This window comes from Pipistrellus kuhlii, unplaced genomic scaffold (genome assembly GCF_014108245.1).
Source record: "Pipistrellus kuhlii isolate mPipKuh1 unplaced genomic scaffold, mPipKuh1.p scaffold_m20_p_1, whole genome shotgun sequence".
NCBI classification, from domain to species: domain Eukaryota; kingdom Metazoa; phylum Chordata; class Mammalia; order Chiroptera; family Vespertilionidae; genus Pipistrellus; species Pipistrellus kuhlii.
The window spans coordinates 13,667,607-13,683,942 of record NW_023425404.1 but is presented as its reverse complement, the minus strand read 5'-3'; the positions used below and the strand labels follow the sequence as shown (position 1 = coordinate 13,683,942).

Below are 16,336 nucleotides of genomic sequence, written 5' to 3'. Positions count from 1 at the left end.
TGGTGATGCGCTAGCAAGGGGCAGAGTGGGATTTGGACCCAGGTCTGGCTGAAACCAAGTTCATTTCACCGAGGTGGAGCTCCAGAGAACCGGAACTGGAACTAGTGCAACACCAATTCAGCCTTCGCCTCAGAACCGGGGCCCCAGACCCGCTGGAAACCTGGCTTGCTCACACTCCCGCAGTGCACGCCTTGCCCGTCTCCAGGTGTGTGCCCATGTCCTGCCCACCTGGCAGACTCCAGCCTGAACACACGGATGTGGGTCAGTGGCAATGCCCTCCCGGTGTGAGAAGGTGGATCACATTCCAGGGCAGAGGCTTCCTCTTAAGGTCCCTCCCCTGCTCCCCTCAGGAATGCCTTAGCCCAGTGGTCAGCAAACTGCGGCTCTCGAGCCACATGGGGCTCTTTGGCTCCCTGAATGTGGCTCTTCCACAAAATAGACGGCCTGGGCGAGTATATTTTGAAGAAGTGGCATTAGAAGAAGTTTAAGTTTAAAATATTTGGCTCTCCAAAGAAATTTCAATCGTGTGCTGTTGATATTTGGCTCTGTTGACTAATGAGTTTGCCGACCACGTCCTTAGCCCCACAGATTAATGTAAATGTAAACTGTCCAGGAACCACGTTTTAGATTTAAATCTGCACCAAGGAGATGACCTTTAGATACCTCTGGGAAGCAATAAGGCCTCTGAGGCCGTCCAGCCACCCGGTCCCCTCCAGCCTTCTCTGAGACACGCAGCAGCCTTCAGAATATGGAAATGCTCCCGGATGCCCTGGGCACCTGGCATTAGCTTGCTTCTCCTTGAGTTGCAGCTCTGCTTGTTTGTTTTCCATTCTGCCTTCGGGGTGCGTGGAAGGCAGTCGTGAGTGGCAGCCACCCCCTCAGGACACAGGCTACCCCCACCGTGGCCCCGTGATCCCGTCTCCCCCACACCCAGGCCCAATCAATGCGGCCACAGCCAGCCTTTTCTTTAATAAGCTGATCCTTGGGCTAAATCCCAGGCGCTCTGCACCTCGCCCCGGACGCCTTTGATTGACAAAACTAATCTCTCCCCCGCCCCCACATCTGCCGCTGCCCACATCCTCTTGCAAATCATGTACTGGGCTGCTGACAATTAGATAGAGGACTTGGGCTTGGGATGCAGGAGGGTTATGAGGTTATGAATCAATCGCGGGGGCTGGGGTGAGATAACAATCCGGGGGAGCCCATCCCAGACGCCTCACCACAGCCCTCAGAGCCTCCGGTTGATTTATGAGCTGGTAATAACCTCGTCTGGTCTCCTGCCCCCTATTATTTTTCATAATGCACACGGAAGCTTTACATTTCAGAGAAGCAGAAACACAGGAGCTGGGGAGGGGGCAGGCCTTTGGGGAGGAGAGAGAAGGCCCACAGGGGAGGGGTGGTGTCCATCAGCGGGTCGCCTTCCCTGCTGTGCGGCCATAGGGCACCGGGGGCGCAGTCGCCACATGCCCATGGAGGTCTGCAAGCCCATTTGCCAGGCCTGCAGGAGACCCTGGGAGAGGCCCTGGCAGAGGCCCTGGCAGGGCCCGGTTTCAGACTGGATAAGGTGGTGATGCTTGAGTAGCTCTGGGTTCAAAATCATATTTCACGCGTCTGGGTTTAATTCCTCCAACCTGTTCCAAACCACGTCAGATATGGGAGCCGCCCTGTGAAGAAGCGAGCGTCACACAGGGCCAACGCCCACCAAAGGCAGTTTGAACTCCGCAGTCCGGAAGCCAGCGTGCCCGCAGCAGGGCCAGCGGACAGGTGGGAGGGGCAAGGTCCCTGGGCCCCTGGAGAAGGGACTTGAAGCCTCCCCTGTCCTCGAACAGGCTGTTCTCTCAGTGTCAGCCAGACCGAGTGAGGAAGAGGAGACATCAGAATCGCTGCCTAATCGTTTGACTAATGAGTTTGCCAACCACTGGCCTAAACCATAGGCTGTATCAGTAGCTCATGTGTGTCAGCTGTGTCCAAGCACTGTGCTAGCTTTGCACCTGCAGCCTTTGTGTTAACCCTCAGCGCCTATGCAGCAGGGCCTGTTGTGACCGTCCTGGTTTTCATGTGAGAAAACGAAGGCACAAGGAGAAAGGTCACCTAGTAACAAACGATTCCTTCAGCACAGCATGGCCCAGGCTCTGGGGCAAGGGCTTCATGTCCATGCTCTTACTTTGTCCTGTCAGTAGGCCCCTCCCCCCAGCTGACTAATGGAGATTTGGCAGTGAAGGGACCTGCTCTGGTCACACAATGTGTAAGTGGCATAGCATGAGTCAAATCCAGGTCTGCCCGACTTTATAAACACTGCACTCTATTGCTTCCTGTGCTTAGTAAGCAAGTATGTATCTGTGAAATATGTCATGCTTTTCCCTGGAAAAACTCAAGCCCATGGACTGAACAATATGCCTCAAAAAGGCCATTATACCTCTCACCACACTTGTCCTCCCTCTTGTATTTCTTCTGTCTTACTGCCAGCAAGGAAATAGTTTACTTACATCAGAAGATTATTACATGTAGTGGGATTATTCCACTACATAAAAAGTGTTCAATAAATTGCTACTAACTAGCATATAGTAGCAATTATTATTATCACTAAATTAATGGAATATAAAAAGTATTCAATAAATTATTAGCTAAATAGCACATATTAGCAATTATTATTATCACTAAATTAATGTCTCTGCTTCAGGGAAAAATGAGCGCAGATCACTTTTCCAATTATTCTTCTGTATAGTACCCAGAAAGTTGTTCAGAGACAGGACATGCAGAATGATGTTGTGGAAATAATATTTGGCATGTGATTGTCCAGATTCCAACCTTTGCTCTACTAGGTGCTAATATGTGACCTTGGGCCACTCTGGCCCTAATTTTTAAAAAGGATATTACAGTTATTATCTATATCCTAGAGGCCCAGTGCACGAATCCATATGCCAGTGGGGTCCTCGACCTGACCTGTGGTATCAGGCTGAAACCAGCTCTCTGATATCCCCTGAGGGGTCCCAGATTGCAAAAGGGTTCAGGCCAGGCCAAGGGACCCCACCAGTGTATAATCGTGGCCAGGGAGGGACTTGGGAGGTTGGCCAGCCAGGGAGGGACCCAGGGCATATCTGGGCCATCTTGCTGAGTCCTGATCAGCTGGACCCCAGCAGCAAGCTAACCTACCAGTCAGAGCGTCTGCCCCCTGGTGGTCAGTTTATATCATTGCGACTGGTCGACTGGTTGATGGTCTGCTGCCTGGTGGTCAGTGCAAGTCATAGCAAGTGCTTGAGTATCCTTAGCATACCATTACGCTTTGATTGGTCAAATGGACGACTGGACAACTGGACACTTGGCATATTGGGCTTTTATTATATAGGATATAAAAGCCTAAGCAACCGAGCAGTAGCTATGATGCACATTGACCACCAGAGGGCAGGTGCTCAATGCAGGAGTGGAAACATGGAAACATGGAACAGACTGATGAATCTCAGAGGGAAGTGGGGAAAGAGGAGAGCAGGAAGAGATTACTCGAAGATCTTATATGCATACTAGAGGCCCAGTGCAGAAATTCATGCACCAGTGGGGTCCCTTGGCCTGGCCTATGGGGATCAGGCTGAAATTCCCAAGGAGTCCCAGATGTGTAAGAGGGCACAGGCCAGCCTGAGGAACCCCACCAGTGCACAAATCTGTCCACCAGGCCTCTAGTACTTTACATAATTCTTATCAAGATGGTATGTGATAACAGGGTCATGTGCACAGCTCTGGCCAGGTGCACAGTGGGCACTCAGTCACCCCCCACCCTACATGAGCTGTTGCCTGCACATGGCACCTACATACTCGATAAGATGGCATAGAGCTGCCTTCCTCACTCACAGGCAGCTGAGACCTTGCAGGTTTGTGGAACTCAATGTCAGATGGAGTCATAACCTTGACTGGGGAGAGCCCTGAGCTCACCCACAGCAGGATACCATGTTATCTTTTGTTGGGCTCCAGAAACAGGTTACTCAAGTGGAAGTGTCTTTCCTTTGTGGTGAGGGCTGATGAGTTATCAGCAGCTTCAGTTGTCAGCACTATCCTATATAGTAAAAGGCTAATATGCAAATAAACCAAATGGTGGAACAACCATTTACTATGACACACACTGACCACCAGGGGGCAGACACTCAACTCACGAGCTGCCCCCTAATGATCAGTGAACGCCCACAGGGAGTTCCCCTTAACCAGAAGCTGGGCTCATAGCTGGTGAGCACAGCAGTGGTGTCAGGAGCCTTTTCTGCCTCCGCTGTAGGTGGGCAGTAAGGAACAAGGAGTCCCGGACTGCAAGAGGAATGTCTAACTGCCAACTTAGGCTTGGCAACACCCCCCACCCCCCAGGGCATGAGTTTTGTGCACTGGTCCTCTAGTAACATATAAGCTACAGGTTCCTTGAAATTTGCAGGTGACTGGAACCAACCTTTTCTCAAGTTTGCATAATCTAATTGGGGCTCAGCTAGTAAACCACTCAGGTTGTGGACAAGCGTTTCAGGTGCCCTCTGATGTATTTCATGATGCTCCTGAAATATATGTTGATAAATTTACCTCAAAAAGAAAACTTTGAGCCAAGTGTTTTGGGACCTTGAGGAATAAAAGGTAACCATCCCACACTTGTTGCTTGTTGGTTTTTGTTTTGTGTTGTGTGTGTGTGTTTTGTTGTTTTTTTTTTGGGGGGGGGTGTTTTTGTTTTTGTTTTGGTGTGTGTTTTTAATGTATTTTTATTGATTTCAGAGATATTTCAGGGAGAGAGAGATGGAAACATCAATGATAAGAGAGAACATTTGATTACCCCCCTTCCCACCGGAATTGAGGCCCCGACCCTGGCATATGCCCTAACTGGGAATCTAACTGTTACCTCCTGGTTCATAGATCAATGCTCAGCCACTGAGCCATGCCAGCTGGGCAATGTTTTTATATTGAATTTAAGTCCTTGGCAGGGCAACTTGGCTGAGATAAGAACCAGAACCCAATAGTGATCACAAAGGGCAACAACAAATTTTGGATAGAACAGAAAATAATCTTGAAATTATTTTTATAATAAGAAGGCAAGAGTGATTGGGGAAGGGAGGAAAGAGGAAGAAAGGAAAGGGAGAAGAATACTTTATCCTGGTCCTTGTTTGGACTATTCTTGTCTGAGTCTACAGTGGAACAATTGTAGGCCTTTTCATGGACATCATATTAGGACAGACTTTTCTTCCTGACTTGTTTCTGGGGTCAAAGAGGCAGCAGTTTACTTTCCGCCATCAGGTTGGGGGCTGGCTTCCCCAAATCAATCCTTGGAAGCCCAGGACACCCTGCACCCACAGAGGGAGAGTCCACAGCGCTGGGCGTTGCCTTGTTTCCTGATGGCCACCACACGTGCCAATAGTGTATGTGGGATGGTGGGGTGGTGGGTGCTGCTACTGATTGAGGGCAGAGGCCAGGACAGCTCGGGGCAGCAGCCCAGCTCTCACCAGCGCCGAGGACAGCCACACCAGCCCCCAAATGAAGACACTTACTGTTGCAGGGGCTGCACCCAGGACAAGAAACCGAGGCCTGTGGTCCCCATGGTGCCAGGGGAAAGGAAAAGGGGCCTTTGTGATTTTCGCTTTGCCACACACACACACACACACACACACACACACACACAAAATGTGATTAAATGGGATCCTTCAGTTCTGAATGCAGATGGGGCCTTGGTGGACTAGGCAGACAATCAGGCGAGACGCTGAGCCCAGAAAGCCAAAAGGGGGTAGAAACCCAGACAATGGTGCTGGGGGCCGGGGTGGGTGGAGGGGGAGCGGGTATGACAGCGAGAAAGGAGTTTCAGTGTGAATGAATACTAATTAGTGACATGGATATTAATGATGACAGTAATTAACAGGGGAAAGGAAGGGCTGTCATTGTCCCAGGGTGAGTAATCAGTCTTGGCAGGTGATAAATAATGGTTCCGCCAGCTCAGCAGAAAGATAATCCGCCTGCCCCGGGGAGAGCTGTTGCTGATGCTGGAAACCTCTCCGTTTCCAGGCAACCCGCAAAAAAGGACTATTTTTCTTTTGAGGGGAAAAACAGGTTAGCGTCTCTCCCCCCACCCCCAACTTGGGATTACAGTCCTTATTTGATTTCTGCTTTGTTCTTCATTTCCTAGGACAAATGTTGAACTTGTATAATTTGGAGGAAATGGACCCGCATGCACAAGCACACACAGACATCCTCTGCCTTTCTCTCCAAGAATGTGAATGAGCAGGGGTGCTTTGGATCCAAAGTTTAGCTCATAGATGCCAGCCGGAAGCGAGAAGAGGGGAAAGCTCAGAAGTCTTGCTTTTGAGGTTGATATGTGGGAGGCCTGCAGCGGTGGAGACTGGTAGTGGGGCAAAAAGGGGAGAACATACAGAAAGAGTAGGATGGACCCCTGCCTGATTACCCTGTAGAGTTCATCGACCTTCCAGAGAGCCAGAGAAAAGCAAAATGTCTAGGCACTCAGGCCAGAACTACCGTGTTTCCCTGAAAATAAGGCATCCTCTGAAAATAAGACCTAGCGCATGGAAAGATAAGACATCCCCTGAAAATAAGACCTAGCGCAACTTTGGGAGAAAAAATTAATATAAGACTGTCTTATTTTCGGGGAAACAGGGTAGTCTCCCCACTGGCAACCAAATTTCTGGAAACCTGGTTTCTGGTAAAGGACAACAGTTAAACCCATCTGCACGCTCTCCAGTCTCTCAGGCAGGAATCTGTCCCAGGCAGCTTGTCCACAGGCCCGCTCCCTCCCACCAAGCCTCACACCCCTGCCAGGACTTAGCTATCTGGAAATGCTCCCCTTTCACGCTATTTTCTGCCATGCATCCATCCTGGAATGACAAGGCCACCTTCGAAGGTCGGCACTGGTTTAAAGTGAGATTTGGAGTGAATTGATCAGAAGTTCAGAATCCTCTGAAAACAACTCCTCCACCCCGATGGGAACTGGGCTGCCCTAGGAAATGTTGGTTCTAGAAGCCACATTTCCACATGGAGGTAGACAAAAGGGAATTCATTGTGAACAAAATGGCGAGAGACCAGGCATGGCTCACAAGGGGGGTTGGCACTCAAGAAGACGCTGATAGTATGTCAGTTGAACTGCCCCAATGTCTGAAGACCTGTCCCACAGAGTGAGAAGGTCTGGGTTTGTTTTTCTAGCGTTAGAATGCAAAACTAAGACCAAAGAGAGCAAGCCCCAGAGTTAAGTCCAGTTTCTGCTCCTAGAAATCAAAGACGATTCCACTGGGACAGGCTGGCTAGGAGGGGATCTGTGAGTTCTGAGGTTCTGGGGTTTTTCTAAATGGAGATTGCGGCACCTCTTGTCCGAGGTGTTACAGGTGGGGACTCATGTATTGGCTGGAGTTGGAGCAAGTAAGTTTTAAACGTCCCTTCTGACTCATAAGATTTTAAATTAGTTAGGATAATACCAGATGCCTAACCAGGTAAGCCCCCAATTTCTGGGGCTTAACATGACACACTTTCAATCAGGTCAGAGCCCCACATGGGCATCAGTTTTCATGGTTGTTCAGAAGCCCAGGCTCCTTCCACATTGTGGCTCTGCCCACCCTGGGCCCTTGAAGTCCTCTCCATTCAGCCAGCAGGTGGTGGATAGAGGGGTCAGGGCCATGTGGGAGTTTTCAAGGCCTGTGTCCAGAGGCAGCATTCATCATGCCCCCTGTCAGAACTCAGTCCACACCAAACTGCAGGAGCGTCAGGAAATGTCCCCTGGCCCAGGGGACAGGTGAATACAGAGAAGTTTCTCCCGCAGACTGACATAGGGCTACTTTCTTTCAGGGTGGGCCCATGCCAGAAGAAAGTAGAGACATTTTCAGGAACCTTTTCATCCCTTGACAGTAAGAGTAGGGAACGGAGGAGACCGCTCTCCATAAGAAACGGTCTGCAGGCCGGGCATGGTTAAATTTCATCAGCCCGCCTTGGAGAAGTCATCCAAATCTGTATGCGCAGGCTGTTCCCTACAGATGCTCCCCAGAAGTGTGTGCACACAAGATCCTTCGGCATCATCAGAAGTGGATGGTTTCTGGAAAAGAATGGGATTATAACTGTGGAAGTGAACCAATGGGTAGAGTTTGTTAAGATGGAAAAGCATCAGTATCACCCAGATCTCTAGGTGTGTGCTCATTCGAATGAGGATTCTGTTAAGTAAACATGCTTCTGCTGCCACCGGGCTTACCACTCACCCAGGTCTTTAGGTGAATTGCTTTGTCGTTGCAGGTACTGACATTGTGCAGTGGCTGATGAAGAACCTGTCCATTGAAGACCCAGGTACGTGACCTTTGACCCTGACTTTATCCCTCATGGTCTCAATAAACATCCCACATAACTAAGTTCCAGTCTAGACCTCCTACCCTCCCGAGAACTGGGCTTAGAGGTGAATCCCAAGATGTGGAACCTCTTTACTTACAAATGAAATGGATTCATTTTCTCCACCGAATATCTTACCTTTAAATTTAAATCACCCTTTGAGGAAATGAGTAACCACTGAGAATGCCAAAGAGCCCAATACAGTAACGTGTGAAATGAGTTGAATTCTCATTAGCCACAGCAATTAAAGATAAGTTGTAGCGCTGTCACTGAGCAGCCTTCCAGACCCGGATCTTAAAATTAGATTGCCTGATTCACAATTAAGATGTTTAATTATTTGCTAAGATGCCTTCTGTTTTCTTCTTCTGTAAGAAGGGAAGGAATTTTTTTTTCAACTTTAATTGTGCATTTCAATTAGGAAAACCTTACCAGAAAGACAATAACAAAACTCTGCCCAATAAAAACAGTTTCCAAATCTGTCCTCCCACCAGTAAATAAGCGGTAAAATTTATTTTCACGGCATAATTAAAAAATGGGGAGTTCCGGAAAAATGAAAATTCTAGATAAGTATAGCTTATTACCATGTGTTGTTAGTTAATACTTTTTCTGAATTTATTATTCACTCCCTGTCTTAACTTAGTATTCCTGATGCCTATATTTCTTATGTAAAAATGCCCATACATGTATTCTGATATTAATTAGACCTCTTTGCCCCAAATTAAGTGGCCTCCAATTACTATATTTTTTAAAATATATTTTTATTGATTTCAGAGAGGAAGGGAGAAGGAAAGAGAAATAGAAACATCAATGATGATTAGCTGCCTCCTGCATGTCCCCTACTGAGTACTGAGCCTACAACCCAGGCATGTACCCTGACTGGGAATCCAACAATGTCTCCCCAGTTCATATGTCGACACTCAACCACTGAGCCAGGCTGGCCGGACAATTGCTATGCTTTTTAAAGATCTTTTTTCAAGTTCCCTTTCTAGCTGTCTGATCTTCAGCTGTGGTTCTTAGCTGGGGTCAGTATGTCAGCTCGGGCATTCCTGTATTTTAATCTGATGCTCCTAATATACTATGGACTAAAAAACAATATAATTTACATAGTGTTTGATTAAATATTGTTGCCAGAAGCCTGAGTGCCTGAAAAGCAGGCCATTAATGAAGTGACCGTAGCCTTTTCCACCACCTTGATTAATGGTCACTCTCATGACTCATGAAAATTCTTAATTCTAGTCAAGTTCTTTATCCACAGGGGAAAACAATACCTGCCAATCCTTTTCAGAAAATAGCCTGAATCAACTGGCTATTGTGTTTTCCCTACGCAGCCTGGACTTCTGATTGTCCACTTACAGACGCTAGACCGAATAAGTGTCTCCCAGCGTAGTTACATGTATTTAAAGTCAGCATTTCTTTTGATGATGATGCTAAACTAAGGGCTACCTTTCTTCACGGTGGTCTCTTCCAAGAGCACTGTTTTCCTCGCCCTTCTACAATAATAATTGTGTCACCGAAATATTTTATCAGTATTGTTGTTAGTAGTTGTAGTGGTAATAGTAGTGGTGATGGTAGTAGTAGTAGTATAGTAATAGTAATAGTAGTGGTTAGTAGTAGTAGCAGTATTGGTAGTAGTAATAGTAGTAGTGGTGGTGATGGTGGCAATAACTAAAAGTAATGGTAGTGGGTAGTGGTAGTAGTAACAGTAGTAGTGGTGGTGGTAGTGGAAGTGATGATAGTGTAGTGGTGGTGGTGGTGGTGCTAGTAAGTAGTAATAGTAATAGTAGTGGTTAGTAGTAGTATGCTGAGAACCCTGAACCAGCTAATGTTGGGAGAGATGGTTAGGAATCCCCTTTGGCCCTAGTATGAGGAGCCTCAGTGAAAGGTGCACAATGACAAGGGTCATGTCTCTTACGGTCGGCTATACTCTGATGCCCTTAAGAGAACTTCCAGGTGTTGGGAACTGCCAGGCTTCTGAGCAGGAGGAGTTATGAGTTATTCACCAGCTGGGAATAGAAGGGTGGAAATGAGGCAAACTAAGGCCCTAGGAAGCCAGACATGTCTAGCCTCCATCCCTCTCTCCTTTCTATTCCCCGTCTGCCACATGTCTAAGCAAAAGCCCTTTTGCTCAAAGAATGAAGTGAGAGTTCTAGCTCTAAACTGGTGACATGAAAGTCGCCTTCTTAGTGGATTTTGTTCTTCCTTTCCTGGGCAAGGAGCAGCTATAGGTGATAAAACTCCCCTTTTTTGCTGGACCCATGATTCTTAAACCATATAGACTTTAGAAAGCAAACTGGTCAGCACCAAGCAGGTAAAATAAAATTTCATTTGCTCTAGTCCCACCAGTTTCGCGTGTACATTTCTTCTAAAGAGGGGAGAGGTGGTTCTTAGTAAACACAGCACCTGGGTTATACACAGCCTCTTGAAAAGCTGGCAAGTAAAGCCAAAACAAGTCACTTTTAAAAACTTATAAAGACATGCAAAATTAGTTCCTAGAAACCCCTTTTCATGTCAATAATTTACACATCTGAGGGGGATCTAGGTGGAAGAGGGCAAATGAGAAGCAAGAGGGGGGACACCTGTAATACTATCAACAATAAAGATATTTTTTAAAATAATAATAATTTCCACATCCGGAAATTTGATTTTACCAGTAAAAGTACTTTTATATGTGTGAAAAGTACTTTTATATTATTATGTGTGGTATAATCATTTCAATTCATTATTTTTCTTGGCTTTGCTCAGATAAATATAAGTTCTTTTTTTAAAATACATTTTTATTGATTTCGGAGAGAAAGGGAGAGGGAGAGAGAAACATGAGTGATGAGAGAGAATTATTGATCAGCTTCCTTCTGCATGCACCCCACACACACACACTGAGGAATTGAGTCCCAACCAAGACATGTGCCCTGACGGGGAATCAAACCATGACCTCCTGGTTCATAGTTTGACACTCAACCCCTGAGCCATGCCTGTTGGGCTAAATATAAATTCTTAATGATTTGTGTGAATCTAGTTATGGTTGGTGTTAAAGTAACAAAACAATGTGTTGATTGTGGCAAAAATATAATTTTGTTTTTACCAGATTGGCCTCCCTGTGCCATTGCTCACTGCACTACTCACCACAAAAGTGAGGCTTGCCTTTATGTCCCTAAGAGAAGGGGCTGTCACATCAGACAATGCAGTTTGAGGGCAGAGTCTCTGTGAGTGGCAAGGCTTCATGCTCACTGATGAGGATGATAAGAAATGAGAATATAATATGAATCAGGGCCAGCGGCTCTTACTGAGCACTGAACCTGCCCCAGACACTGCTACACACCTATGTGAACTATCACAGGTTTATCTACACCAGAGCTCATGCTCTTCAGCATGAGCACTTTCTTCTGGAAATCTTGGGGGGCTGGGGGAGGTTCAAATAATGTCAGACTCTCAGAGCTGGGATCCAGAGGAGTCCCAGACACTTGATATTGCTTCCCAACCATTGACACTCTCCCAGCCCCATGCAATCATATCATAAAGTTATTGATCGATCAATCAATCAGCCATGAGTTATCTAGGGGTGATGACAGTTGACTTCCGGTTGCCTTTCTGCACTCACAGCTTACATTTCATCCAAGTAGCCCTGCATTCTGACAGCTTCCTAATTACTTCTCTCTCTTGTGCCCTGTCCCTGCAGTTGAAGCAATACACTTGGGAAGCCTGATAGCTGCCCAGGGCTATGTCTTTCCCATCTCGGACCATGTTCTCTCCATGAAGGACGATGGCACCTTTTATCGGTTCCAGGTAGGCCTGCCAGCTCCTCCTCCTGAAGAGCCTTTTCTTCTCATCATCTTCTGATTGCAGAATCGAGACACGTGGAAAAACTGAGTGTGTTTAAGGGAGCAACGCTTACCTCCCACCAGCTTGGGAAAACCAAGCAAACTTCTGTCTGGGCCTTTTGTTGCTCCACCCAAATAATACAGAAAAGCCCTCATGGAGAACCTGTTTATTGGACATTTTATATATATTTCCTCATTTATTCTGAAGAACAAGTTTCTGGGGACAAATGTCACCCATTATACAGAGATCTGCTGTTTCCTCTTATAAGGGCACTAATCCTATGGGATCAGGGTCCCTCCCTTAAAGTCTCATTTTACCTCAATTACTTCCTTATTCCCAATTCAGCCACAGAGGGTTAGGACTTCATCATATGAACTTGAAGCGATTGGGGGGGGGGGGGGGCCGAGGAGAAGTGGGGGAGGAGGATAACACTACTCAGGAACTTGGGACTTAAACCCAGAAAACCATGCCATTCTATCTTCTGTGGTTAGACTTCTATTGTCTCAGGATAAGAAATGTTTGCCCTATAAACTAAGTTTCTCCTTTTCTCATTTATTTGTTTACCTGGATTCATTTCTCAGCACCTAAATTAAAGTGTTGACTGCCCTCAGCTGCACTAAGAACAGGAGAGGGTTGGGCTGTGGTGTCAGCACGAAGGAGACAGGAACAGAGCCGGTCCTAGGGAGGGGGTCCTCGCTGGGTTCAGGGAGGGTTGACCCTGACCCCTAGGCAGGGGAGGGCAAGTGCTTCTGAGTCCTGATACCACTGCTCTTTTGCAGGCTCCATACTTCTGGCCATCGAACTGCTGGGAACCTGAAAACACTGATTATGGTGAGCAGTGAAGGCACAGCCCATACTCGGTGTTACTGCTGGGAGCTCGAAGGCAAATGATCTGTGTTGGCAATAGAGGGCAGGGGAGGAGGTTCTTCACCTGCCTTAACCCTTTGTCATCCTGTTGACATGTAACAAACATCCTGTTCACACCATGGAGAAAGGCAGCGCACACAGAAAGATGCAGCTGTGGGAAGGAAATGGGGGATGGAAGAAGTCTATCAAGGGAGGCCAATAGGTTCATTCTTTGGGGCTGTGGAAAACCAGGATCCCACAGCAACTCTGTAGGACGGTGGCCATGACTGTTCCCTGGAGGACTACATCCAGGGGCCACCACCCCCTGACCCTTTCTATGTCACAAACTTGTTAACATTTATTTATAACTCCCTGGTGTTTTTGATAGTTGGAATTTATGGAGAAACTGAGAAATATCAGAGCAGGGATATACCGTATTTTTCGGACCATAAGACGCTCCGGACCATAAGACGCACCAGTTTTTAGAGAAGGGAAATGAAGAAAAAAAGATTCTGAAACAAATAGTGTCCTAAAATATTTTATGTGCATTAAAACCCAACATCACAGTCATAAACACATGTAATCAACCCTGTAAAGTAAACAGCAGCATTTAGAACCATTTTAGAGTCGGGCAAGCACACAGAGACCACACAGAGCCGGGCAAGTAAAAAAACTTTTTTTTTTAAGTATATGTGTAGGCTATGTTTGGACCATAAGACACAGGGACTTTTTCCCCCCACTTCTGGGGGGGAAAAAGTGCGTCTTATGGTCCGAAAAATACGGTACCAAAGTTTCCCTGGTCCAGAAAAATAATGAGTGGGTGAAGTTTCGAACTGGGTAAGCAGGGAGTTGCCTTTATAAAGGGAGGGATCTATTAGACTCTTGCCATATGGATGCTGTTTAGTATTTCTGTGTGCCAATCCTCTTAAGAAGTGATATTGTCCCTCTACTTCAGATAAAGAACCAGAGGCCACATCCTCACACTTAGCACAGTTTTCACAGTTTTCCACTTGTCTGGGAGCTCCAAGAGGCGGGGTTAGTCCGCCTTGTTCATTCTTAGACCCCCCAGTGCATACCTGAGGCATAGCTGGTGCTGAGTGTTTGCTCTTTATTAAAGGCACTTAGCAGACACTCAGTGGAGGCAGCAGAATTTTAACTCAGATCTGAGTGGCTCCAAAGCCCATGCTGCTTTCATGGTCCTGTGCATGGCATCATGCAGAAGCACTTGTCCCTTTGCACAGCATCCTCATCACTGGCTCAGCTGTTCTCTCACTGGGCACTTGATGAGATCAGCAGCTCCCCAGACTCTCTGCAGGATGTGGGCACAGGCAGGCAGGCAGAGGCAGCGACCACTGGGAGGTGTTTGGGGAGTCGGTCCCAGAGACCTGTGTGACCAGCTACGCCCTCAGTCCACACATTTGAGGGAGGGGTAACTAGCAATTAGAAGCAATCCTAAGGATGGAATGTGAACAAGTCATTGCCTAACAAGATTACGGATGCTCTGTTTCCAAGTCTGGAAAATGGCCCTCACACAGAGTACAGACCCTTATCTTATCGCCCCTCTGGAACTGTGCTGCACCCTAAATGATGTATAAGTGGAAGCCCAAGAAACCCTACTGACACCTTGGTCTTGGACTTCCAGCAAGGCTTCTGGCTCAGAATGGGAGCTGCATATGGCTGCTCATAAAACAAGTGTTTCTGGGGCTGAAATTTTGCTAACAAAAACCGAATTCAGAATTTGAATGCTTGTAGGTGTTTTGTGCAGCAGCCATGCACCCTTATGAATGTGGAAACCAATATTTTTCCAGGTCACAGTGAGGGTGGGAGGATGGTAGGACCAGAAAACTGGGCCCAAGTAAGATTGAAATGTTTAGTTGACTGTAAAGCCTCTGCCATATACCACTGCATACAGTGGGCATTATTTTTCTTTCTCTACATGTTTTCTTCATTTTCTAATTTTAGTTGTCCAGCATAAACAGGGATAGCAATAACAATTTATATCAGGTTCTCATTAAAACAAAATTATTTTTTTTAATTCATATGCCTTGATTTTGGCAAATCAGATGGAGAAGTCAAGGTGTGGTATTCAAAATCACTCACCAACATTTCCAAAGCAGCTTATTCAGAAAGTAAGTATTTCCCAAGAAAGAATTCAGCACAGTGGGCCCAGCATTGACTAGCTCCGCTAGCTTTGTGATCTTAGCAAGTTCCTTAACTCCTCTGTGCTTCAGAAACCTCATATTAAAAGGAAAATTATAATAGTACTTGTCTCCCAGCTTTGTCTTGTTAGGATTAAATGAAATACAAGTAAGGTTTGGTGTATGGCAGATAGTAAGGAGTCAATAAAACCTCAGTGGTGGCTGGTATTGTCATTCCTAGACTAATGTTTGATCTTATTGGTTCTCTGGTGCTCTTCCTGCCAGGGAGGATGTGAAATTGAAGCTAAGAATTCAGAAGAGGTATGGTTTGGATTGACAAAGAACCAGGAACTTTCATTCATCCAACAAACATTTACTGATCACCTCCTCTGCATCAATTGCTCAGTCACCTCTTTGAATGAATCACAGTCTTGTTCTCCAAGCATTCCAGAGAGGTGGCATGACGGGGGTAAGAAGGGCATAGTGAGGAGTCTGATCTGAGCACTCAAAGGTTTTACGTTAACGAAGATAGATTGAGAAAGTTCAGTAGTTTGGGAGGAGCAGGTCAGGACTTAGTCAAGGGGAGACATTTAGAATGAAATCAGCAGTTTTAGGGAGCCATAATGGAGCCCCATTAATGGAGAATGACCTGAAAAAGTTTCATCATCTATAAAATGAGGCCAGTAGAGAACCCACTTCACAGGGTTATTGTGAGGAGTAAGTGAACACTTGGAAGGGCCTGACTCTCAGCAAGCGAGTGCCACGTAAGTGGTAGCTGCTCTCACAGTGATTTCCCCAGCGCCCAAAGCAGTGCTTGGCACATAGAGACATTCCATACTCTTTTCAATGGGAAAATGAATAAGAAAATGGGGCAATAACTGTCATAGTCAGAAAAGGGCTCTGAACAAGACCTTAATTCTATTTCCACCTCCACCAGTAACCAGAGGTGAGTAAATCAATTCACCGCTCTTGGCCTTTAGTTTTTCCATCTGTCGATGAAAGGTCTTTACTTGATGGTTGCCAGGGTTACTTCCATTGCTAAAATTCCATTGTTCGAAAAGGTAATTAGAGGGTATGAGGAAAATAGAAAAATACCATCTCTTATTTTAGGAGATTAAGATAAATAATGATGTCACTAGCACAGGCAGTTTGGAAAATGAGTCAGTTCTTAAAGTACATTGAGGTAGAATAAGGTCAATAGTTTTTAAATGTTT

The 16,336-nt window shown here is 46.3% G+C and overlaps 1 protein-coding gene across 12 annotated transcripts in view; it reads left to right on the top strand.

Annotated features, from left to right (window-relative positions):
- Positions 1–16,336, top strand: part of RGS6 (regulator of G protein signaling 6) — a 467,079-nt gene that overhangs the window by 363,611 nt on the left and 87,132 nt on the right. For all 12 annotated transcript variants that reach the window (XM_036432407.2, XM_036432400.2, XM_036432418.2 and 9 more), the window contains exons 4-6: positions 8,233–8,283; positions 11,996–12,102; positions 12,918–12,969. In XM_036432407.2, the coding sequence (XP_036288300.1) occupies positions 8,233–8,283; positions 11,996–12,102; positions 12,918–12,969 (210 nt within the window). The remainder of the gene's footprint in view (positions 1–8,232; positions 8,284–11,995; positions 12,103–12,917; positions 12,970–16,336) is intronic.